Raw genomic sequence first — 24,192 nt, forward strand, 5'->3', positions numbered from 1 at the left:
CTAACATGATGAAACCCTGGACTGGACTCCCACAACACTGTTACAGACTAACATGATGAAACCCTGGACTGGACTCCCACAACACTGTTACAGACTAACATGATGAAACCCTGGACTGGACTCCCACAACACTGTTACAGACTAACATGATGAAACCCTGGACTGGATCACCACAACACTGTTACAGACTAACATGATGAAACCCTGGACTGGATCACCACAACACGGTTACAGACTAACATGATGAAACCCTGGACTGGACTACCACAACACTGTTACAGACTAACATGATGAAACCCTGGACTGGACTACCACAACACTGTTACAGACTAACATGATGAAACCCTGGACTGGACTACCACAACACTGTTACAGACTAACATGATGAAACCATGGACTGGACTACCACAACACTGTTACAGACTAACACGATGAAACCCTGGACTGGACTACCACAACACTGTTACAGACTAACATGATGAAACCCTGGACTGGACTACCACAACACTGTTACAGACTAACATGATGAAACCCTGGACTGGACTACCACAACACTGTTACAGACTAACACGATGAAACCCTGGACTGGACTACCACAACACTGTTACAGACTAACACGATGAAACCCTGGACTGGATTACCACAACACTGTTACAGACTAACATGATGAAACCCTGGACTGGACTACCACAACACTGTTACAGACTAACATGATGAAACCCTGGACTGGACTACCACAACACTGTTACAGACTAACACGATGAAACCCTGGACTGGACTACCACAACACTGTTACAGACTAACACGATGAAACCCTGGACTGGACTACCACAACACTGTTACAGACTAACACGATGAAACCCTGGACTGGATTACCACAACACTGTTACAGACTAACACGATGAAACCCTGGACTGGACTACCACAACACTGTTACAGACTAACACGATGAAACCCTGGACTGGACTTCCACAACACTGTTACAGACTAACATGATGAAACCCTGGACTGGACTCCCACAACACTGTTACAGACTAACACGATGAAACCCTGGACTGGACTTCCACAACACTGTTACAGACTAACACGATGAAACCCTGGACTGGACTACCACAACACTGTTACAGACTAACACGATGAAACCCTGGACTGGACTACCACAACACTGTTACAGACTAACATGATGAAACCCTGGACTGGATTACCACAACACTGTTACAGACTAACATGATGAAACCCTGGACTGGATCACCACAACACTGTTACAGACTAACACGATGAAACCCTGGACTGGACTACCACAACACTGTTACAGACTAACATGATGAAACCCTGGACTGGATTACCACAACACTGTTACAGACTAACATGATGAAACCCTGGACTGGATCACCACAACGCTGTTACAGACTAACATGATGAAACCCTGGACTGGACTACCACAACACTGTTACAGACTAACATGATGAAACCCTGGACTGGACTACCACAACACTGTTACAGACTAACACGATGAAACCCTGGACTGGACTACCACAACACTGTTACAGACTAACACGATGAAACCCTGGACTGGACTACCACAACACTGTTACAGACTAACACGATGAAACCCTGGACTGGATTACCACAACACTGTTACAGACTAACATGATGAAACCCTGGACTGGACTACCACAACACTGTTACAGACTAACATGATGAAACCCTGGACTGGACTACCACAACACTGTTACAGACTAACATGATGAAACCCTGGACTGGACTACCACAACACTGTTACAGACTAACATGATGAAACCCTGGACTGGACTACCACAACACTGTTACAGACTAACACGATGAAACCCTGGACTGGACTACCACAACACTGTTACAGACTAACATGATGAAACCCTGGACTGGACTACCACAACACTGTTACAGACTAACACGATGAAACCCTGGACTGGACTACCACAACACTGTTACAGACTAACACGAAACAAGATGGATGTTTCCAAATCCATTTATTAAAGTATTCCATGGGAACAGATTCACACCATTTTACATTATATACAATATAACAGTAATAATCAGTGAATTCGTGTACAGCAGGAGGCTCGGTCGTGGAGCAGGAGGCTCGGTCGTGGAGCAGGAGGCTCGGTCGTGGAGCAGGAGGCTCGGTCGTGGAGCAGGAGGCTCGGTCGTGGAGCAGGAGGCTCGGTCGTAGATGGACAACCGCATAATGCCTTTTCAGATTTGAAATAAAAATGACCTTTTCAAATGAAAACTGTATTTAATAATTATAATAACATAAAGTAGCTTTGTTTTGAGGGGCAGGGTCCTAGCAATGCGACGCTCTGTCCAATAGTCGATGACGGTAATAGCAGAGCTAGCTAGACTTGGGCTGAACACTGCAAACCAGCGTCTAAGTGGAACGAGGACACTTTAGGGTGGGGCTGATGGGATTAGTGAAGGGTAGTGGGCGTATGAGTTAGAGTCTTACTGCTAGGAGTCCTCTCCCTCATCAGAAGAATCCCCACCGTAGGGTACTAGGCATGAAGTGTCCACTACCCTACCTCCGTAGGGCACTAAACTTGAAGGGTTCTCCACTACCTTCATCTTCTTCACCTCCTGAGGAAAATCTGTAGAAAACAAAGACAGACAGCAAGAGACAGAGAAAGAGAGCAACACAGAGAGCGAGAGAGCGAGCGAGAGCGAGGGACAGAGAGCAGAGCAACAGAGAGAGAGAGAGAGACAGAGAGCAACACAGAGAGAGCAGAGCAACAGAGAGCGAGAGAGAGAGAGAGAGAGAGAGAGAGAGAGAGGGACAGAGAGAGAGCGAGAGGGCAAAACAAGTGAGGAGCCCAGCCCATGTTTGAGTTGGTTGGATTGATCCACAGCCAGTCAGAGCAGAGGGATCACACAGACACCAGATGAGACAGACCCATGTTAGGTCGCAGCAGGTCCAGGAGACATGTGGAGAGAGAACAAGGGGAAGACAAAAGAACACATACAGGAAGTGACAGTTAGCACGGCTCAGCCAATCACAGAGGAGCTCGAACAGATTGTCTCCATTACTCCACTACTGAGGGGAGAAGACATCTGAAAACACCACTCAACATCATGGTTAAAATGTCTGCCCATTCAGGAATCAAGTACAGTGAAGTGTGTTCCCGGTAAGAAGCGTACCCTGTGATGCAGGGGTGCTGGGTGGGACCACTGGTAGTGCTGTCTCCCTGGGTCTCTTGTGTGCCACAGGGCCAAGGGTGCTGCGTGGGACCTCTGGTACTGCTGTCTCACTGGGTCTCTTGTGTGCCACAGGGCCAAGGGTGCTGCGTGGGACCTCTGGTACTGCTGTCTCCCTGGGTCTCTTCCGTGCCACAGGGCCAGGGGCCAGAAACACAGGGAGAGGAGGTGGCATCAACATCCTACAGACAGAGACAAAGGAACCAGGTGGAGAAACAGCAGAGGCTTCATTTAGGGCTGTGTTCAGTAGGAGCAAAATGTACGAAAACAACCCAAAACTGGTCTGAACGTGTAACAAGAAACAATGGTTCTCTTTCATTCCGTTGTGCCCTTTTGAACACGACCCCGGTGGCTGCAACATTCTGGGCAAAACAAAACCAGAAACATTGTTAGAGATTTAGAGCAGAGATCTATGTCGAAACCTTTCAGCTCCTTGTCCTTCCTCTCTCTGAGCTGGAGGTAGAGGAGGAGACTTCTCTCTCACCGGGGCCTCAGGTGAGCTGCTGGCAGGCTGAGAGAGAGAGAGAGAGAGACAGGTAGGACTGTTAGGTCACTGAGCACTGTTTGAATTCCTAAAAACAAAAAAACACTTTCTGTACTTGGAGTAACCACTGAGCTAACACATCTGGGTTGGGGAAACCCTTTATTGATTTGGTTTAGCCAGGTTATTCAGTTGACAAGCCATTCTCGTGCATATTTCAGCTACGTCTCACCTGAGAGGCTCGCTCATCCTCAGTCTTTTCATGGAAGCGTCGTTTAGGACTTCCTGTCCCTGTCTGAGGGGAGCTGGATGACGACAGGTCAGTCTCCGTCTGGTCACTGCACCCAGGGTCCTGAGACACCAAAGTCAAACCCAAACAATAGTTAGTCTAATCCCAGGGCCATCAATACACCTGATTAGTCCTGCCCTTAAAATGGTGTACAACTTCATCAATACATCTGGTTAGTCCTTATAATGGGGTCCCTCATCAATACATCTGGTTAGTCCTTATAATGGTGTCCCTCATCAATACATCTGATTAGCCCTTATAATGGTGTCCCTCATCAATACATCTGTTTAGTCCTTATAATGGTGTCCCTCATCAATACATCTGATTAGTCCTTATAATGGTGTCCCTCATCAATACATCTGATTAGCCCTTATAATGGTGTCCCTCATCAATACATCTGATTAGCCCTTATAATGGGGTCCCTCATCAATACATCTGGTTAGTCCTTATAATGGTGTCCCTCATCAATACATCTGGTTAGTCCTTATAATGGTGTCCCTCATCAATACATCTGGTTAGTCCTTATAATGGTGTCCCTCATCAATACATCTGGTTAGTCCTTATAATGGGGTCCCTCATCAATACATCTGGTTAGTCCTTATAATGGGGTCCCTCATCAATACATCTGGTTAGTCCTTATAATGGTGTCCCTCATCAATACATCTGATTAGCCCTTATAATGGGGTCCCTCATCAATACATCTGTTTAGTCCTTATAATGGTGTCCCTCATCAATACATCTGATTAGTCCTTATAATGGTGTCCCTCATCAATACATCTGATTAGTCCTTATAATGGTGTCCCTCATCAATACATCTGATTAGTCCTTATAATGGTGTCCCTCATCAATACATCTGGTTAGTCCTTATAATGGTGTCCCTCATCAATACATCTGATTAGTCCTTATAATGGTGTCCCTCATCAATACATCTGATTAGCCCTTATAATGGGGTCCCTCATCAATACATCTGGTTAGTCCTTATAATGGTGTCCCTCATCAATACATCTGGTTAGTCCTTATAATGGTGTCCCTCATCAATACATCTGATTAGTCCTTATAATGGTGTCTTTCATCAATACATCTGGTTAGTCCTTATAATGGTGTCCCTCATCAATACATCTGGTTAGTCCTTATAATGGGGTCCCTCATCAATACATCTGGTTAGTCCTTATAATGGTGTCCCTCATCAATACATCTGATTAGCCCTTATAATGGTGTCCCTCATCAATACATCTGGTTAGTCCTTATAATGGTGTACAACAATCTCCTGGCTGCTACTAACTAATGAAACTGATACAGACAGTTTCTAAACTGAAGTCCTGACTTCAATTTTCAGGCGAGAAACCTTTTTTTTGCTGTTGCTTTCTGACGAGTGTCATGGTGTTGTCTGTTGTAAACAACTGATCCCCGTCCTGAATCCTATTGGAACCCACCCATGTTCCTGTCAATACATACCTGTACTGGTTTCCTAGCCACTACGTACTACTAGGTACTGGTTTCCTAGCCACTCCGTACTAATAGGCCGAGGTACTGGTTTCCTAGCCACTACGTACTAATAGGCCGAGGTACTGGTTTTTCCTAGCCACTACGTACCACTAGGCCGAGGTACTGGTTTCCTAGCCACTACGTACCACTAGGCCGAGGTACTGGTTTCCTAGCCACTACGTACCACTAGGCCGAGGTACTGGTTTCCTAGCCACTACGTACCACTAGGCCGAGGTACTGGTTTCCTAGCCACTACGTACTACTAGGCCGAGGTACTGGTTTCCTAGCCACTACGTACTACTAGGCCGAGGTACTGGTTTCCTAGCCACTACGTACTACTAGGCCGAGGTACTGGTTTCCTAGCCACTACGTACTACTAGGCCGAGGTACTGGTTTCCTAGCCACTACGTACTACTAGGCCGAGGTACTGGTTTCCTAGCCACTACGTACTACTAGGCCGAGGTACTGGTTTCCTAGCCACTACGTACTACTAGGCCGAGGTGTGGTTTCCTAGCCACTACGTACTAATAGGCCGAGGTATGGTTTCCTAGCCACTACGTACCTGTAATAGGACGAGGTATGGTTTCCTGGCCACTACGTACCTGTAATAGGCCGAGGTATGGTTTCCTAGCCACTACATACCTGTAATAGGCCGAGGTATGGTTTCCTAGCCACTACATACCTGTAATAGGCAGAGGTACGGTTTCCTAGCCACTACGTACCTGTAATAGGCCGAGGTACGGTTTCCTTGCCACTACGCACCTGTAATAGGCCGAGGTATGGTTTCCTAGCCACTACATACCTGTAATAGGCCGAGGTATGGTTTCCTAGCCACTACATACCTGTAATAGGCCGAGGTATGGTTTCCTAGCCACTACATACCTGTAATAGGTCGAGGTATGGTTTCCTAGCCACTACATACCTGTAATAGGTCGAGGTATGGTTTCCTAGCCACTACATACCTGTAATAGGTCGAGGTATGGTTTCCTAGCCACTACATACCTGTAATAGGTCGAGGTATGGTTTCCTAGCCATTACGTACCTGTAATAGGTCGAGGTATGGTTTCCTAGCCACTACATACCTGTAATAGGTCGAGGTATGGTTTCCTAGCCACTACATACCTGTAATAGGCCGAGGTATGGTTTCCTAGCCATTACGTACCTGTAATAGGCCGAGGTATGGTTTCCTAGCCACTACGTACTAGGTTGAGGTATGGTTTCCTAGCCACTACATACCTGTAATAGGCCGAGGTATGGTTTCCTAGCCATTACGTACCTGTAATAGGCCGAGGTATGGTTTCCTAGCCACTACGTACTAGGTTGAGGTATGGTTTCCTAGCCACTACATACCTGTAATAGGCCGAGGTATGGTTTCCTAGCCACTACATACCTGTAATAGGCCGAGGTATGGTTTCCTAGCCACTACATACCTGTAATAGGTCGAGGTATGGTTTCCTAGCCACTACATACCTGTAATAGGTCGAGGTATGGTTTCCTAGCCACTACATACCTGTAATAGGTCGAGGTATGGTTTCCTAGCCACTACATACCTGTAATAGGCCGAGGTATGGTTTCCTAGCCACTACATACCTGTAATAGGTCGAGGTATGGTTTCCTAGCCACTACATACCTGTAATAGGTCGAGGTATGGTTTCCTAGCCACTACATACCTGTAATAGGCCGAGGTATGGTTTCCTAGCCATTACGTACCTGTAATAGGCCGAGGTATGGTTTCCTAGCCACTACGTACTAGGTTGAGGTATGGTTTTTCCTAGCCACTACGTACTAGGTCGAGGTATGGTTTCCTAGCCACTACGTACTAGGTTGAGGTATGGTTTTTCCTAGCCACTACGTACTAGGTCGAGGTATGGTTTCCTAGCCATTACGTACTAGGTTGAGGTATGGTTTCCTAGCCACTACGTACTAGGTTGAGGTATGGTTTTTCCTAGCCACTACGTACTAGGTCGAGGTATGGTTTCCTAGCCATTACGTACTAGGTCGAGGTATGGTTTCCTAGCCACTACGTACCTGTAATAGGCCGAGGTATGGTTTCCTAGCCACTACGTACCTGTAATAGGTCGAGGTATGGTTTCCTAGCCACTACGTACCTGTAATAGGTCGAGGTATGGTTTCCTAGCCACTACGTACCTGTAATAGGCCGAGGTATGGTTTCCTAGCCACTACATACCTGTAATAGGTCGAGGTATGGTTTCCTAGCCACTACATACCTATAATAGGTCGAGGTATGGTTTCCTAGCCACTACGTACCTGTAATAGGTCGAGGTATGGTTTCCTAGCCACTACATACCTGTAATAGGTCGAGGTATGGTTTCCTAGCCACTACATACCTGTAATAGGTCGAGGTATGGTTTCCTAGCCACTACGTACCTGTAATAGGTCGAGGTATGGTTTCCTAGCCACTACATACCTGTAATAGGTCGAGGTATGGTTTCCTAGCCACTACATACCTGTAATAGGTCGAGGTATGGTTTCCTAGCCACTACGTACTAGGTCGAGGTATGGTTTCCTAGCCACTACGTACCTGTAATAGGTATGGGTGTGTCTTCCTGGGACAGACAGGATACTGAACCATAGCCTGAGAAGATGGAGGGTTTGTCGACAGGTTAGATTGACTGGGCTGACCACTAGCAGCACTAGTCCAATAGCCAGAGGGTCCTGGCGGTGTGGGGTAGCTGGTAGAGGCAGCATAGCCCCCAGCCAGCCCGTTACACCCTGGGTAACCACTGCTGCTGCTGTACCAGCCCTGGCTAGAGTAAGAGCTATTAGCTGGGTATCCATGAGCTGGGTATGCTGAAAGGGAAGTATAGGAGATCAGGGTTAATGGATGTGATTGGAAGAGATCGTCATTCACAGACAGGGTTGTTGTCTGTCTGACTGTTCTGTTTGTTTGTTGTGCCACTAGAGACAGAAAGAGATTCATTTACCACAGTAGCTAGTTGTGTCTGTGGTTTAAACAAACATAGGAAGTGATTTACTGGAACGGAAACGTTCTGGGTCATTCTATTATATTCAAGTAAATGTTCAAGTTTCTCAGTCCACGTAACCTGGATGGTCAATTCATCTGATCAGGGAAAACTCCCGGGCCTGGCTGGTTATTTCACCTGATCAGGGAAACTCCCGGGCCTGGCTGGTTATTTCACCTGACCAGGGAAAACTCCCAGGCCCATATTCATAAAATGTCAAGGAGTAAGAATGCTGATCTAGGATCAGGTCCCCCCTTGTCCATTCAAAACCTGATCCTAGATCAGCACTCAGTACTCAGAGGCGCTTTATGAATACAGACCCTGGTTCTCCGACTGTGGTATTTGAGTTACTTTGTGTTAGTTCTGGTGTGTGAGAGAGGGGAGACTTACGTTGGGTGGAGCCGGTGGCGGTGTAGATGGACACCATGCGGCTATGTTCAGCTCTCACCTGGACAACAGACACACAGGGGAACAGGATGACAACACTGAACTCTAACAAAAGGGAAGTGAATCATGTTTAGAGAAAGCAGAGGAAGAAATCCTGTGAAATAAGTCTCAGACAAGCAAGTATATCAACAACACACTTTTAATCCCACAACATGCATGGTTTAAAAACACAGAGTGGGTTGTAGAGCACGGTAGAGAATTCAACGGGTTAAGTCTGTACTGGTTCAGGATGTGAGTAGGTGCAGAGCACCGTAGACCTATGTCTGTAGGTCAGGTGGTTCACGCCACTGCTTTCTATAGGAGGTGGGTATCAGTGACAACTACACACTTCAATAGTTTCACCTTCTTTAACCTCCATCATGGGGCGTGTTCATTAGGGCACGCAAACAGAAAACGTTTTAACCAAAACGTTTTACAACAGAAAACAAAAATGAGTCCAGGAAAGTCCCTCCTTGTTTCAGTCAGTTTTCTTCTGTTTGGTGCCCAACGAACACGACCCAGTTCAAATAAACGTGATCATGTACATTGGAGTCATTTAGCATACGCTCTCATCTACGCTGTCTGCTTCCCTTGCTGTGTATCAAATCACATGTTATTGGTCACATACACATAGTTAGCAGATGTTAATGGTTAGCAGAGGTTATTGGTCCCATACACATGGTTAGCAGATGTTATTGGTCACATACACATGGTTAGCAGATGTTATTGGTCACATACACATGGTTAGCAGATGTTATTGGTCACATACACATGGTTAGCAGATGTTATTGGTCACATACACATGGTTAGCAGAGGTTATTGGTCCCATACACATGGTTAGCAGAGGTTATTGGTCCCATACACATGGTTAGCAGAGGTTATTGGTCCCATACACATGGTTAGCAGAGGTTATTGGTCCCATACACATGGTTAGCAGAGGTTATTGGTCCCATACACATGGTTAGCAGAGGTTATTGGTCCCATACACATGGTTAGCAGAGGTTATTGGTCCCATACACATGGTTAGCAGATGTTATTGGTCACATACACATGGTTATCAGATGTTATTGGTCACATACACATGGTTAGCAGAGGTTATTGGTCCCATACACATGGTTAGCAGAGGTTATTGGTCACATACACATGGTTAGTAGATGTTAATGCGAGTGTAGCGAAATGCTTGTGCTTCTAGTTCCGACAGTGCAGTAATATCTAACAAGTCATCTGGGGGGAAACATTGCATTGACTTACAGTTTCCAACAGGCTCTCTGTGAGTTTCTTGGCAGCTTCCAGCCCCGTGGAGTAGGGATGGCTACAAGAAAAGACAACAGTGTTGAAATGGGAAGAAACCGACGACAACAACAACCCCCACCACCACAGCAGGGAACAACTACAAGAGGAAACTATTTCAGACCCTACGAGACAAACAGATGGTTCACCAAACATCTAGAGCAGCAGGACTGATAGCTAGCCAACGTGTGGTGAGCAGTCTTCTGAATGCATACCAGTGAGTTGTAGAGAATTCAACGGGTAAAGTCTGGACTGGTTCAGGATGTGAGTAGGTGCAGAGCACCGTAGACCTATGTCTGTAGGTCAGGTGGTTCACGCTACTGCTTTCTATAGGAGGTGGGTATCAGTGACAACTACACACTTCAATAGTTTCACCTCCTTTAACCTCCAAATAGTTCACATGGCTTTTGTACTCATCACAGGTTGGTGTATATTGATAAGTCCACCCCCCCCCCCCAATGAGTCTGGTAAGCCCTTATAGGCCGAATCAGGGTCTGGTAAGCCCTTATAGGCCGAATCAGGGTCTGGTAAGCCCTTATAGGCCGAATCAGGGTCTGGTAAGCCCTTATAGGCCGAATCAGGGTCTGGTAAGCCCTTATAGGCCGAATCAGGGTCTAATAAGCCCTTATAGACTGGAGAAATAAAGGTGTTTGACCCGGAAGTAAAATCACTGTTACCTGATGTAGACGTAGAGTGGTTCGAAGGACTCCCGCCGTGAGGCCTGCTCTATGTACCCTGAGCCTTTCCCCCTGAGGAACACTCTTGCTCCCGTCTCTGTCTGGATGTGTCCCAGGTACATCCCCCCAGGACCCTCCACCTTCTCGTTCACATTGAACGAGGGCAGGGACTGGTCCAGACCCACAAAAATCTTGACGTGCACAAAACTCTGACAGGGAGAGATGACAGTTACATTTGGATAATCCTGGGTCAGGTCAACACATAGTTCAACCACCACATTACAAACATACTTCATCTTATGGACAACAGAAAGCAGTAGAGTCGGGAGCTGGTCGATGTCTGAACTGCTAACTTTTTAATCCAACTAAATGACTAGCTAGAGAACAGTGTTGTGAGCAGCAGCAGTAACCGTGGTGTGTCTGTAGACCAGGGTGGTTCTCTCTGCTGTGTTACTCTAGGAGGTGGATATCAGTGAAGGTCACATGGTCTCAACTGGCCTCACCTTCTATTACCTCCAGCTATTGGGCATGGGCCAGAAAGCAAACTGAAAAACACATTTCCCTGCCGCAAAATTGTTTAAACCCAAAGTTCCTGTGGTTTTTAGAAATACCAGTTAGAGGATTCCGGAATTGGGAGGGAATAAGGAGGGAGGGAATCGTCCAAGCAGGACTTCTTAAAAATCTTTCAGGGGAAAATTCTATGAGGACCAGGGACCCCTGTATCTACCCCTTGGTGTGGCGCGGCGGGCCGGTGTCCATGTGGCACAGGAGGGTTGACACTAGGCATCCTGGGTAGGTGTGGATGTGAGGCAGCCATGGGGCGAGAGGGCTGGGGGTAGAGAGGCAGGGGGGGTATGACGGGTCTCAGCTGGGATCCTAACGCAGCAGCTGTCCTCAACACATCCTCAGAGATGATCTCCTTTATCCTCAGCACTGCCTCTGTAAGACAACACAGGGAATAGATAGACAAGGGGTCTATGGGGACTTTATCCTCAGCACTGCCTCTGTTAGACAACACAGGGAATAGATAGACAAGGGGGTCTATGTGGATAATATAGTGAAAAAAACAACAGCCCCATCTTCTGAGATGTGGTCTTCACTATGTTGTGTAATTTACAGGATCTGAGGACAATAAAGTATCTAATGCAACTGTAGACGGGAGGGGTTATAGAAATTCTACTTACTATTGACCTCCTCTTGGCTCTTCCCCTGGACGTGTAAATACAAAGGCCTTTCTCTAAATAAGAAGAGTCGGTTAGATCTCCACGTGGTCAGAGTCAACTACAGATACACACAGGAACATCAACTGCATACATACACTGCTTTTCCATGGGACTTCTCTGCACTGGTCATGTAGTGGCCTCTGGTTGAGACGACTGCACCGCTGACCTGACGAATCTAAAACAAAGAGGAACGGTTTCACTAATAGTTGGGGCCACGAATACATCAAATGTATGTAGACACGTCTTCTAAATAGAATATATTAGATATATATTATACAGAAAGGGTTGCGATTCAGGCCCAATTGATGGTATCCACCCCCTTTTCATTCCTATAGGAGGAACGGTCCAAGGTTTGTCCTCCATTTTAAGAAGGAGCCAAGTGGAGACGATGCAAGAGAAGAATCAAGGAGAGGTGAAAACTTGTCTTTTTTTTTTTTTTACCTCTTCCTGTGTTTTTCCTTTGGTGAGCAGGTTTCTGCTGTTGATGGGCACATCGTTGATATCCACCTCTGTCACCACAGTCTCGTCTCCACTAGCGGCAGCAGACATACACAGAGGGATCTGTGGGTAACACGTTTCATATGAATCCACATACAAACACTAAATAACTAAAGTCATGGTGGTCATACAATATCATGCAGTTAGGTCAGAGTTTAACCCTCCTGGGAAGCCACCCAGGTTCCAGGCTTTAGATCCTACTAAAAATCCTATTTGGTTGAGTCAGGTTTGTTAGTACTGAGCTGGAACAAAAGCCAGGGACTCACAATGTGCAGAAGGACTAACACTGAGTTAGAGAGACTGCCTAGAGTGTTGTGAGCAGCAGCAGTAACCGTGGTGTGTCTGGAGACCAGGGTGGTTCTCTCTGCTGTGTTACTCTAGGAGGTGGGTATCAGTGAAGGTCACATGGTCTCAACTGGCCTCACCTTCTATTACCTCCAGCTATGGGGCATGGCTACATTATATTATGTGGTTGAAAACAATCTTCACTCTCCCTGTTCTCAGAGACAAGTTGCACCACCTAAGGAAACCATTAGTCTGTGGCTTGAGCCTCTTATGACTGGCCAGGTGACCCTTAATACTGGATTAAAAGCCTGCCCAGTGATTCCTCAGCACCAGGATAGAGTAAGAGAAAGGTACATTAACCCTTTCCCTCTCACCTTGCCAGGTAGTGGTGGAGGAATCATCAGTTTTCCCTTGGCCATCAGCATAGCGTTGATCTTAGCAGCCATAGCAGCAGCCATCTCCACGCCTCCCCTCTGTGCTGCTGGCATGTCCCCCTGCAATGTCTGGAGCACCATGGGACCAGCTACAGGGTGCTGGGCTGATTGAGGGGTCGTAGTGGCCGATGTGCAGGTCTGGGCAGAGGAAGCGAAGCCTTGCATGACATCTACCCTCGTTTTGGGCTGAGCAGGCTGATCCCATCTGCTGCTACTGGTTAGGCACCTGGATCCATTATGATGGAGAGAAATGAGACACAATTCAACATCAAGTGGCTTGAAACAGTAACTGAACTGGGACGCACTCCATATTGAGATTAGATATCTTATCCAACAGTTTGGGGCTAATTTGCCCGGTTGCCTATCGTTTAATCTAACTCAAGATAATTTTGTAGGGCGGGGTTTGAGGGCTAGCTTGTGTTTGCAAACTAGTTAGCATAACACTAGTCGCGAATGCGCTGATGCGATGCTGGCCAACATCAGTGTTCGTAGGGTTAGTAGGCCTCGGCATTCTCTTGAAAACTGTTCTGGCCTGTTCCTCTACAAATCATTTATCTTGGAGGGTAGTATCAGCAGGTAACCACAACTTTAGAGAGACCGCTTTCTTGACCCTCCACTAACTAGCGATATGTTAGGTGTCTAGTTAACGACGTTAGACAATTAAACTTAGCCAGAAACCGGTGTTGTTAACTAACGTTAGCTAGTTCACGTTAGCTCAATTAGCATACCGTTTTCTAGCAACGTTAGAACGGATCAACTTTACTGCTATGGTAAAAACAAGAATCTACGACTGTGGCTTGGTCAATTTCGGATAAACCTTTACGAAATATTCTAGTTATAATGATTTGTACTTTCATACAGTGGAATAAGAACGTTATCTAGTTAGCTGTAAAACCAGCAACCGCCGCTAACGTAACGTTACTGTACTAAGTTATGTAGCTAACATGTTAGCACGAAGCTAAAATATACGTGTTCTTGCGTCCGTAACTTATTCAAAATATAAAAGTAAATGGTACTAAATAAAAAGTGTAACTTACGGTGTCTGCCCAGTCATCCCAGAAGACATAGCTAGCACAGTTCAATTTGCAGAGGAATGTGTGTCCTAGCTAGCTACTATACTCAGCCTTGCACACGTCCTCATTCCACAGGACTCCGGTCCGGTCGTAAAGGCAGCCAACGTTGTCGTACAGCGCAGTCTGGATTTTCGTCACGCTCGTAATGAAAGCACCCCGGGAACTTCACACTACCTTCAACTGCATAGCACCAGAGAAAAGTCAAAGAAAAACTGACGAATCTTTCTTCTTCGTGTGGCTTTCCGACAGACTAGACGCTATGCTGCGTATTGCTGCCTTTCACAGTTTGGAAAGTGCATTGCACATTTGTTTAAAAAAATATATTTATAAAAATATAGTTGTTGCATAAGTATTTACCCTGGTTGTATAGGCAAGCCTAAATTAATTCAGAATTAAAATGTGGCTTAACAAATCACATAATACATTCTATGGACATGATTTCTGAATGACTACCCCTTCCTCTGTCCCCTATATGTACAACATCTGTAAGGCACCTCAGTGAAGTATTACATTTCAAGCACAGATTAAACTACAAAGACCAGGGAGCTTATCGAAAGCTTCATAAAGAAGGGCAGTGATTGGTAGATGTGTAACAATAACAAATCAGACATTGAATATATATTTAAGCATGGTCAAGTTAATAACGGTGCTGTGGATGATTTATTAAACCACCCAGACACATCAACGATGCAGTCGTCCTTCTGAACTGAGCTGCAGGACAGGAAGGAAACTGCTTAAGGACGTCACCATGAGGCCATTGGTGATTTTAAAACAGCTACAGAGAAGATGGGAGAAATGGGAGAAAACTGAGGATGGATCAACAACATGGAGAACCTTCCCAAGTTCTCTCACGTCACCCCGCTCCTCCGCTCTCTCCACTGGCTTCCAGTTGAAGCTCGCATCCGCTACAAGACCATGGTGCTTGCCTACGGAGCTGTGAGGGGAACGGCACCTCCGTACCTTCAGGCTCTGATCAGGCCCTACACCCAAACAAGGGCACTGCGTTCATCCACCTCTGGCCTGCTCGCCTCCCTACCTCTGAGGAAGTACAGTTCCCGCTCAGCCCAGTCAAAACTGTTCGCTGCTCTGGCACCCCAATGGTGGAACAAACTCCCTCACGACGCCAGGTCAGCGGAGTCAATCACCACCTTCCGGAGACACCTGAAACCCCACCTCTTTAAGGAATACCTAGGATAGGATAAAGTAATCCTTCTAACCCCCCCCCCCCCCCCCCCCCCCTTAAAAGATTTAGATGCACTATTGTAAAGTGGTTGTTCCACTGGATATCATAAGGTGAATGCACCAATTTGTAAGTCGCTCTGGATAAGAGCGTCTGCTAAATGACTTAAATGTAAATGTAAATGTAATGGTAGTGACTCCACAATAATGACCTAAATGACAGAGTGAAAAGAATAATAATACAAATAATACTAAAAGTCTTCCAAAACGTGCATCTGTATGCAAGGCACTAAAGTAATACTGCAACAACAAAAAAACACGGCAAAGGAATACACTTTTTGGCCTAAATGCAAAGCCTTATGTTTTGGGGCAAATTCAACACAATACATCACTGAGTAACTGCCTCTTTATTTTCAAGCATGGTGGTGGCTGCATCATGGTATGGGTATGCTTGACATCGGAAAAGACTGGGGAGTTTTTCAGGACGAAAAGAAACGGGATGGAGCTAAGTAAAGGCAAAATCCCAGAGGAAAACCTTCTTTAGTCTGCTTTCCACTAGATACTGAGAGAGGAATTCACCTTTAAGCAGGCCAATAACCTACAACACGAGTTGCTTACCAAGAAGACAGAATATTCTTGAGTGGTCAAGTTACAGTTTTGAATTAAATCTGCTTGAAAATCTTTGGCAAGTTTGGAAAATTGCTCTCTAGCTATGATCCCTAACACCTTGACAAAGTTTGAAGAATTTTGAAAGAATAATGGTGTGCAAAGCTCTTATGAGACTTACCCAGGAAGACTGTAATCACTGCCAGAGGTGTTTCAAACATGTATTGACTCAGGGTGTGAATATTTATCTAATCAAGTTATATTAGTGTTTTAGGTTTTGTTCATCTTCAATTATTTTTCTTCCACTTTGACATTACAGAGTATTTTGTGTAGATCGTTGACAATTATATATATATTTTTTTACAATTAAATCCATTTTAATCCCACTTTGTAAAACATTTTAATTTTTTGAAAGAAATCCAAGGGGTTGTTGAATTTCTATAGGCCCTGTATTTGCATTGTAAACATACTGCTTCCCAACGGAGGTCCACTGTAGGACACGTTTCTTTACTCTAGACAAATCCTATGGGACACTACAGACACCCTGGTTCGATTCCAGGCTGAATCACAACCGGCCGTGATTGGGAGTCACGTAGGGCGGCGCAACAATTTGCCCAGCGTCGTCCGGGTTTGGCAGGTGTAGGCCGTCATTGTAAATAAGAATTTGTTCTTTACTGACTTGCCTCGTTAAATAAAGGTAAAATAAATACAAATATCTGGATAAGGATATATGAGGTTGAGGTATTAGCATAGTACACTGAACCGAAATGTAAGCGCAACATGGAAATCAGTCAATTGAAATACATTCATTAGGCCCTAATCTATGGATTTCACATGACTGGGAATACAGATACCATCTGTTAGTCACAGATAAGGTAGAGGGTGTGGATTAGGAAACCAGTCATTATCTGGTGTGACCACCATTTGCCTCATACAGTACGACCCATCTCATTTGCATAGAGTTGATCAGGCTGTTGTCCCACTCTTCAATGGCTGTGCGAATTATATATATATATTTGTACTTTTTATCCCTTTTTCTCCCCAATTTCGTGATATCCAATTGATAGTTAGTCTTGTCCCATCGCTCCAACTCCAGTACGGACTCGGGAGAGGCGAAGGTTGAGCGCCATGAGTCCTCCGAAACACAACCCTGCCAAGCCACACTGCTTCTTGACACAATGCCCGTTTAACCCGGAAGCCAGCTGCAGCAATGTTTCGGAGGAAACACCGTACACCTGGCGACCGTGTCAGCATGCATGTGCCTGGCCTACCTGGCTGTGCGAAATTGCTGGATATTGGCATGAACTGGAACACGCTGTCGTACACGTCAATCCAGAGCATCCCAGACATGCTCAATGGCTGACATGTCTGGTGAGTATGCAGGCCATGGAAGAATGCAGGCCATTTCCATTTTCCAGGAGTTGTGTACAGATCCTTGCGACATGGGGCCATGCATTATCATGCTGAAACATGAGGTGATGGCGGCAGATGAATGGCACTACAATGGGCTTCAGGATCTGGTCACAGTCTCTCTGTCTGTGTCTGTCATCTGCCCGGTGCAGTTGAAACCAGGATTAATCCAGAGAAGAGCACACTTCTCCAGCGTGCCAGTGGCCATCGTAGGTGAGCATTTGCCCACTGAAGTCGGTTACGATGCTGAACTGCAGTCAGGTCAAGACCCTGGTGAGGACAACGAGCACGCAGATGAGCTTCCCTGAGACGGTTTCTGACAGTTGGTGCAGAAAATCTTTGGTTGTGCAAACCCACAGTTTCATCAGCTGTCTTGGTGGCTTGTCTCAGACGATCCCGCAGGTGAAGAAGCCGGATGTGGAGGTCCTGGGCTGGCGTGGTTACACATGGTCTGCATTTGTAAGGCCGGTTGGACGTACTGACAAATTATCTGAAACGACTTGTGGTTGAGAAATTAACATTTAATTATCTGCCAACAGCTTTGGTGGACATTCCTGCAGTCAGAATGCCAATTACACGCTCCCTCAATACTTGAGACATCTGTGGCATTGTGTTGTGTGACAAAACTGCACATTTTAGAGTGGCCTTTTATTGTCCCCAGCACAAGGAGCACCTGTGTAATGATCATGCTGTTTAATCAGCTTCTTGATTTGCCACACCTGTCAGGTGGATGGATTATCTTGGCAAAAAGGAGAAATGCTCAGTAACAGGGATGTAAACAAATTTGTGGACAAAATTTGAGAGAAATAAGCTTTTTGTGCGAATGGAACATTTCAGGGATCTTTTATTTCAGCTCATGAAACATGGGACCAACACTTTACATGTTGCGTTTATATTTTTGTTCAGTGTATATATCATATCAAGTATCTGTAGAAGGATATATGAGGTTGAGGCTGGTGTACGTTTACTATACTGAACAAATCAAGTATCTGGATGACTGAAAAAGGGGAATAGGCTCATCTGGTTTTAGAAGTTGGCTATTTGATCCGTACAGAAAAGTGTCTATTTGGAATGTCAGATATCTTGTCTTTCTTTTCTACCATTATACTGCAGTTCCTCTTTCTCTCTCAGGGCTGAGCCCCTTGTCAAGATCTCTCCCGTTGCTGATCATTGGGTGTTTTGATTTGAAATGAGGACGTGGTAAATAAACTAAAGGTTAGTGATGAATCCTTACTCCCACTCAGCCAAGCATTGACGTCAACAGTAGACTATGTTAAAATGTGGCTTAAGTGGAAGTTACAGGATTCACCTCTAAAGGAGTAGTAATTAAAAAGAGAATAGAAAACAAAGTGATATCTGGTGCAGGCCACAGTGTACTGTGCATTAGTTTGGACCGCTAGAATTAGCGTTTATGGGTTAGCGTTTATGGTTAGCGGAAGGGTTAGCTAACATGCTAAGTAGCTGACAAGTAGTAAGTAGTTGTAAAGTTGCTAATTAGCTAAAATGCTCAAGTTGTCCGTGATTTGATTCAAACACGTAACCGGTGAGTTACTAGATGTTCGCGTTATACACCACCCCATCCTCCCAGACCAATTTCCTTCCTTTTGTCTTAAGTAACCTTCTGTTTTAAGTAGCCATACCAAATATAACATATCATACTCATTTGTGTTAACTATGTTACGTCTAGTCTGAGGCCAGGCTGAAAGGCTGGACTAAACTCAGAAGAGAGAACTGGGTTGGGTTGGTAGTGAGAGTTAGCATACAATAGAGTAGACATACATGACAATATAAATGATATCAACTATAGAAACTGACACACTGTGTACTGTATACTCCAGCAGTAACAGCAGGCTGTCTTCATCTCCAAGGCATCACAAGTGTGACCGTTCAGCCACATGATATGTATTTCAGTGTGTGTGTGTTGAAAGAGAGGGGGAGAGTGAGAGAGAGAGAGACAGAGAGAGAGAAAGAGGAGGAGAGAGATAGAGATTGTGAGTCCTGACCAGTAAATTGTCTCGTTACTGAACACATGGTGCAACAGAAGTCCTGACCAGTAAATTGTCTCGTTACTGAAAACATGGTGCAACAGAAGTCATTGTCATTATTTTATTCTCCATTGAATCATTTCTAATTTGTTTCCTTTTTTTTTTCTTTTCTTCGGTGCCTTCAGACCAGAAGTAGTAGTGAATCATAAGGAACAAACCAATTCCCTGATTAAGTGTTTAATTCAGCCTGAAAGAGTTATTAAGTTACTCATCGGTCAATAATAATAAAACACATCATCATCAACCGACGTTGGCTTATGTGTTATGGTATTTATATATTTATGTTTAAATAGGACATCATCTTAATAAGCAACATTGTTTAACATATATTAGTATCCTCATCTGAAAGCACCCTTGGGCAGAGCACCCTGGGTAAAGTGACTCCTTGTCTGCGTGTTACAAGGATCTTGAACAAATGGCCAATAATAGGACGACGTTGGTCAACATCAAGTCAAAGCAAGCTGGTTTCTAGGAGACAGAGGGGGAAAAGACAGTGATAGACAATTCTGTGATCCACATCCTTAATTGATCATTATAATCATATAGAGTGCGTACCAAATGGCACCCTATTCCCTATGTAGTGCACTACTTTAGACCAGGGCTGGCACCCTATTCCCTATATAGTGCACTACTTTAGACCAGGGCTGGCACCCTATTCCCTATATAGTGCACTACCTTTAACCAGAGATGCACCATATAGGGAATAGAGTGCAATTTCGGACACAGACAGAGTTTCTCTGTTTACAGGACTGAAATGTTTCTCTACCAACCCAACAAAACATTTCACAGCAGGTACCCAGATAGTTACAAAGTTGTTCTGTTATTCCTGTCACTCCAGTGTAAAATTCATAGTCTATAAAAATATTGACATTTACTTGAACATATATTTGTTTTCTGACTATGTTATTAAAAAACATCCATATGTCCTTAGCCATTGCACAGTGGGATGTACTGTAGCTGGGACGATGTACAGTAGCTGGGACGATGTACTGTAGCTGGGACGATGTACTGTAGCTGGGACGATGTACTGTAGCTGGGACGATGTACTGTAGCTGGGCCGATGTACAGTAGCTGGGACGATGTACTGTAGCTGGGACGATGTACTGTAGCTGGGACGATATACAGTAGCTGGGCCGATGTACTGTAGCTGGGACGATGTACTGTAGCTGGGACGATGTACTGTAGCGCTACGATGTACTGTAGCTGGGACGATGTACTGTAGCTAGGACGATGTACAGTAGCTGGGACGATGTACTGTAGATGGGACGATGTACTGTAGCTCTACGATGTACTGTAGCTGGGACGATGTACTGTAGCTGGGACGATGTACTGTAGCTGGGACGATGTACTGTAGCTAGGACGATGTACTGTAGCTAGGACGATGTACTGTAGCTCTACGATGTACTGTAGCTGGGACGATGTACTGTAGCTAGGACGATGTACTGTAGCTGGGATGATGTACTGTAGCTGGGACGATGTACTGTAGCTGGGACGATGTACTGTAGCTGGGACGATGTACTGTAGCTGGGACGATGTACTGTAGCTGGGACGATGTACTGTAGCTCTACGATGTACTGTAGCTAGGACGATGTACTGTAGCTGGGACGATGTACTGTAGCTGGGACGATGTACTGTAGCTGGGACGATGTACTGTAGCTGGGACGATGTACTGTAGCTGGGACGATGTACTGTAGCTGGGACGATGTACTGTAGCTGGGACGATGTACTGTAGCTAGGACGATGTACTGTAGCTGGGACGATGTACTGTAGCTGGGACGATGTACTGTAGCTGGGACGATGTACTGTAGCTAGGACGATGTACTGTAGCTGGGACGATGTACTGTAGCTGGGACGATGTACTGTAGCTAGGACGATGTACTGTAGCTGGGACGATGTACTGTAGCTGGGACGATGTACTGTAGCTGGGACGATGTACTGTAGCTAGGACGATGTACTGTAGCTGGGATGATGTACTGTAGCTGGGACGATGTACTGTAGCTGGGACGATGTACTGTAGCTGGGACGATGTACTGTAGCTAGGACGATGTACTGTAGCTGGGATGATGTACTGTAGCTGGGACGATGTACTGTAGCTGGGACGATGTACTGTAGCTAGGACGATGTACTGTAGCTGGGACGATGTACTGTAGCTGGGACGATGTACTGTAGCTGGGACGATGTACTGTAGCTGGGACGATGTACTGTAGCTGGGACGATGTACTGTAGAAATATTGTATAAAATAAGGCAGTCTGTTTCAGTAGGATAAACCTGATACAAACATTTCTGTGAGAAAAATTTCTAGTCCAAAACATAGTTTTTCTTGTTCTCAGATTTCTGCTGTAGCGGGATGACGTGAGTTCCTTTTTGTCGGTCAACAGCGTTTGTTAAATCCACAGACAGGTGAGATCGCCGATGGAAAGGGGGATACCTAGTCAGTTGTCCAACTGAATGTATTCAACTGAAATGTGACACACACACACACTGGCAGAGGTGATGAGACAACAACAACAACAGCTTATTCCCACAAGTTAATGTCCCGATTCCCATCCATGGACTAAATCACTGAGACATTATACACAATTTAACTGTTGTTTTACAGTGCAATACAAAGATGTCCATTCAAACTGATACTGTACTAAAATAAAAATAAATGTTTATAACGTTAATGTTTTCTTATGGATAATAATCCTCCTCCTCCTCATCATCGACAAGACTCAGAGAGTTATATAATATTATGTTATTCAGCTTTGGCTTTTCTTTCTTTCATCTTTTCTTATTTTTGTTCTAATTTCTTCATCATCATCTTCATCCGTTAATTCATTAATTGATGTTACACATTATTTTTTTGTTGTAAAGAAAATATGGAACATTTAAAACAAAATAAAAATACCAAATTGTCTGTAATAATGACCTAGCTATGACCAAGATGTCTGAATGTTTGTGTCTTTCACCAGGGGCCTGAGGACAGTTAATTAGCTCCACCCACTGAACACCCGTGATCACACCCCCACCCCACACAACCGTATGTCTCTGGATGCGTCCAAAAATGGCACCCTATTCCCTTTATAGTGCACTACATTTGACCAGGACCTATACGGCAATAGTGCACTACTCTTGACTAGGATTCTGGTCAAAAGTAGTGCACTATAAAGGGAATAGGGTGTTATATGGAACACAATTTTAGTGTGTTTAGGACGGCCTCGTGTCCCATCCCGTCGCTACAGGTCCTCTAGTGGACGAGGTGCTTCTGAAGGACAAAGAAACAAAGGAAATACAGATAGAAGACAAAGTGAAGGGTGATGGTGGCAGCCAGTGGAGGTGGAGTGTAGTTCAACCTGGTGGCCACTGGGGGGCGATATAGGGATTTATCCGGTCGAATGCCCACCATACACTGGGTAGTACAGTCTGATGTGGATTTGACATTGTGGGCCATCCCAAATGGAACCCTATTCTCTATATAAAGTGCACTTCTTATGACCAGAGTCCCATAGACTCTTTTATCCTAAAAGTAGTGCACTATATAGGGAATAGGGTGCCATTTGGAAGGAAAAACTGTGTATTGTGACCTGTCCCATCAGCTGATCCTCCAAACAGTTTTTCATTGGAGGTGCCAGAGACTTGAAACCACCTGACATCTCAATGTTCAGTTTGTTTGTTTGTTTCTCCGTAGCTCTACCAACAGTGAACCAGCAGTCAGTCTGCAGAGAGACAGTAACATCCTCAGCCTCTGACTGACAGAGAGACAGAGAGAGAGGCAGGGGGAACCCGTGTGTGTGTGTGTGAGTACTAGGGGGATGGTACATCCATCACTAGGTTGGCTGGGAGAAGAACAGTCCCTCACACAGCCTCACTGGCAGCAGTAGGAGCATACAGACAAGCCCACCAGGCACTGGTTGTTTATAAGGACTCTGAGGCGCCGTGTGTCTGTCCATCATCCATCCTCAGCTAGCGAGGTTTATGTATGAAGCAAGAGCCTGGTGTTGCTGCAGCACGTCCGTCCGTCCGTCTGTCAGTATGTGTTGTCTCTGTTGGACGGACATGTGGACGCTTGATGGCGTGTTACAGAAGCAGAAGAGTGAAGGCTTGGTAGCCCTGGACGGACAGGAACCAAGGAGGGGCCCAGGGCCTGGCGTCGACCCCAGTCAGGGTGCTCCTACTCTGGGGGAGGACGCAGGCTGTGCAGCTTCCGCTCGTCCAGGCCTTTCCAATACTTGAAGTTGTTGTCCAGGTGCTGCATGAGGTTGGGAAGGTCTGCGAACGCTGGGGACAAAAGATCATTGAATGATTGATTTAGGACGGATTCAAATGAGGATGTACAGTCAGTACCATCAGTACCATCAGTACAGTCAGTACCATCAGTACCATCAGCACCATCAGTACCGTCAGTACCGTCAGTACAGTCAGTACCATCAGTACCATCAGTACCGTCAGTACCATCAGTACCATCAGTACCGTCAGTACCGTCAGTACAGTCAGTACCGTCAGTACCGTCAGTACAGTCAGTACCATCAGTACCATCAGTACAGTCAGTACCATCAGTACCATCAGCACCGTCAGTACAGTCAGTACCATCAG

The 24,192-nt window shown here is 45.4% G+C and overlaps 2 protein-coding genes across 3 annotated transcripts in view; both read right to left on the reverse strand.

Moving 5' to 3' along the window:
- Positions 1 to 1,992: 1,992 nt before the first annotated feature.
- Positions 1,993 to 14,586, reverse strand: LOC120039291 (KH homology domain-containing protein 4-like). Of its 2 annotated transcripts, none has more exons than XM_038984735.1 (15): positions 14,341 to 14,586; positions 13,244 to 13,529; positions 12,528 to 12,647; positions 12,182 to 12,261; positions 12,048 to 12,100; positions 11,591 to 11,802; positions 10,864 to 11,072; positions 10,148 to 10,208; positions 8,861 to 8,918; positions 8,029 to 8,297; positions 3,945 to 4,064; positions 3,654 to 3,742; positions 3,175 to 3,413; positions 2,562 to 2,627; positions 1,993 to 2,231 (listed from the first exon to the last, which is right to left on the reverse strand). In XM_038984735.1, exons 1-15 carry the CDS (start codon positions 14,367 to 14,369, stop codon positions 2,047 to 2,049), a joined length of 2,076 nt encoding a protein of 691 aa, XP_038840663.1. In that variant the 5' UTR covers positions 14,370 to 14,586; the 3' UTR covers positions 1,993 to 2,046. The 2 variants fall into 2 exon arrangements, with proteins under 2 accessions (XP_038840663.1, XP_038840664.1); XM_038984736.1 differs by having other exon boundaries at positions 2,114 to 2,231; positions 2,489 to 2,627; positions 14,341 to 14,584.
- Positions 14,587 to 22,192: 7,606 nt separating this feature from the next.
- LOC120039295 (high affinity cAMP-specific and IBMX-insensitive 3',5'-cyclic phosphodiesterase 8A-like) overlaps positions 22,193 to 24,192 on the reverse strand; it is a 58,752-nt gene continuing 56,752 nt past the window's right edge. The window contains exon 15 of the mRNA XM_038984743.1: positions 22,193 to 23,877. Coding sequence (XP_038840671.1) covers positions 23,771 to 23,877 — 107 coding nt within the window. The 3' untranslated portion in view covers positions 22,193 to 23,770. The remainder of the gene's footprint in view (positions 23,878 to 24,192) is intronic.

This window comes from Salvelinus namaycush, unplaced genomic scaffold, assembly GCF_016432855.1.
Source record: "Salvelinus namaycush isolate Seneca unplaced genomic scaffold, SaNama_1.0 Scaffold262, whole genome shotgun sequence".
NCBI classification, from domain to species: Eukaryota; Metazoa; Chordata; class Actinopteri; order Salmoniformes; family Salmonidae; genus Salvelinus; species Salvelinus namaycush.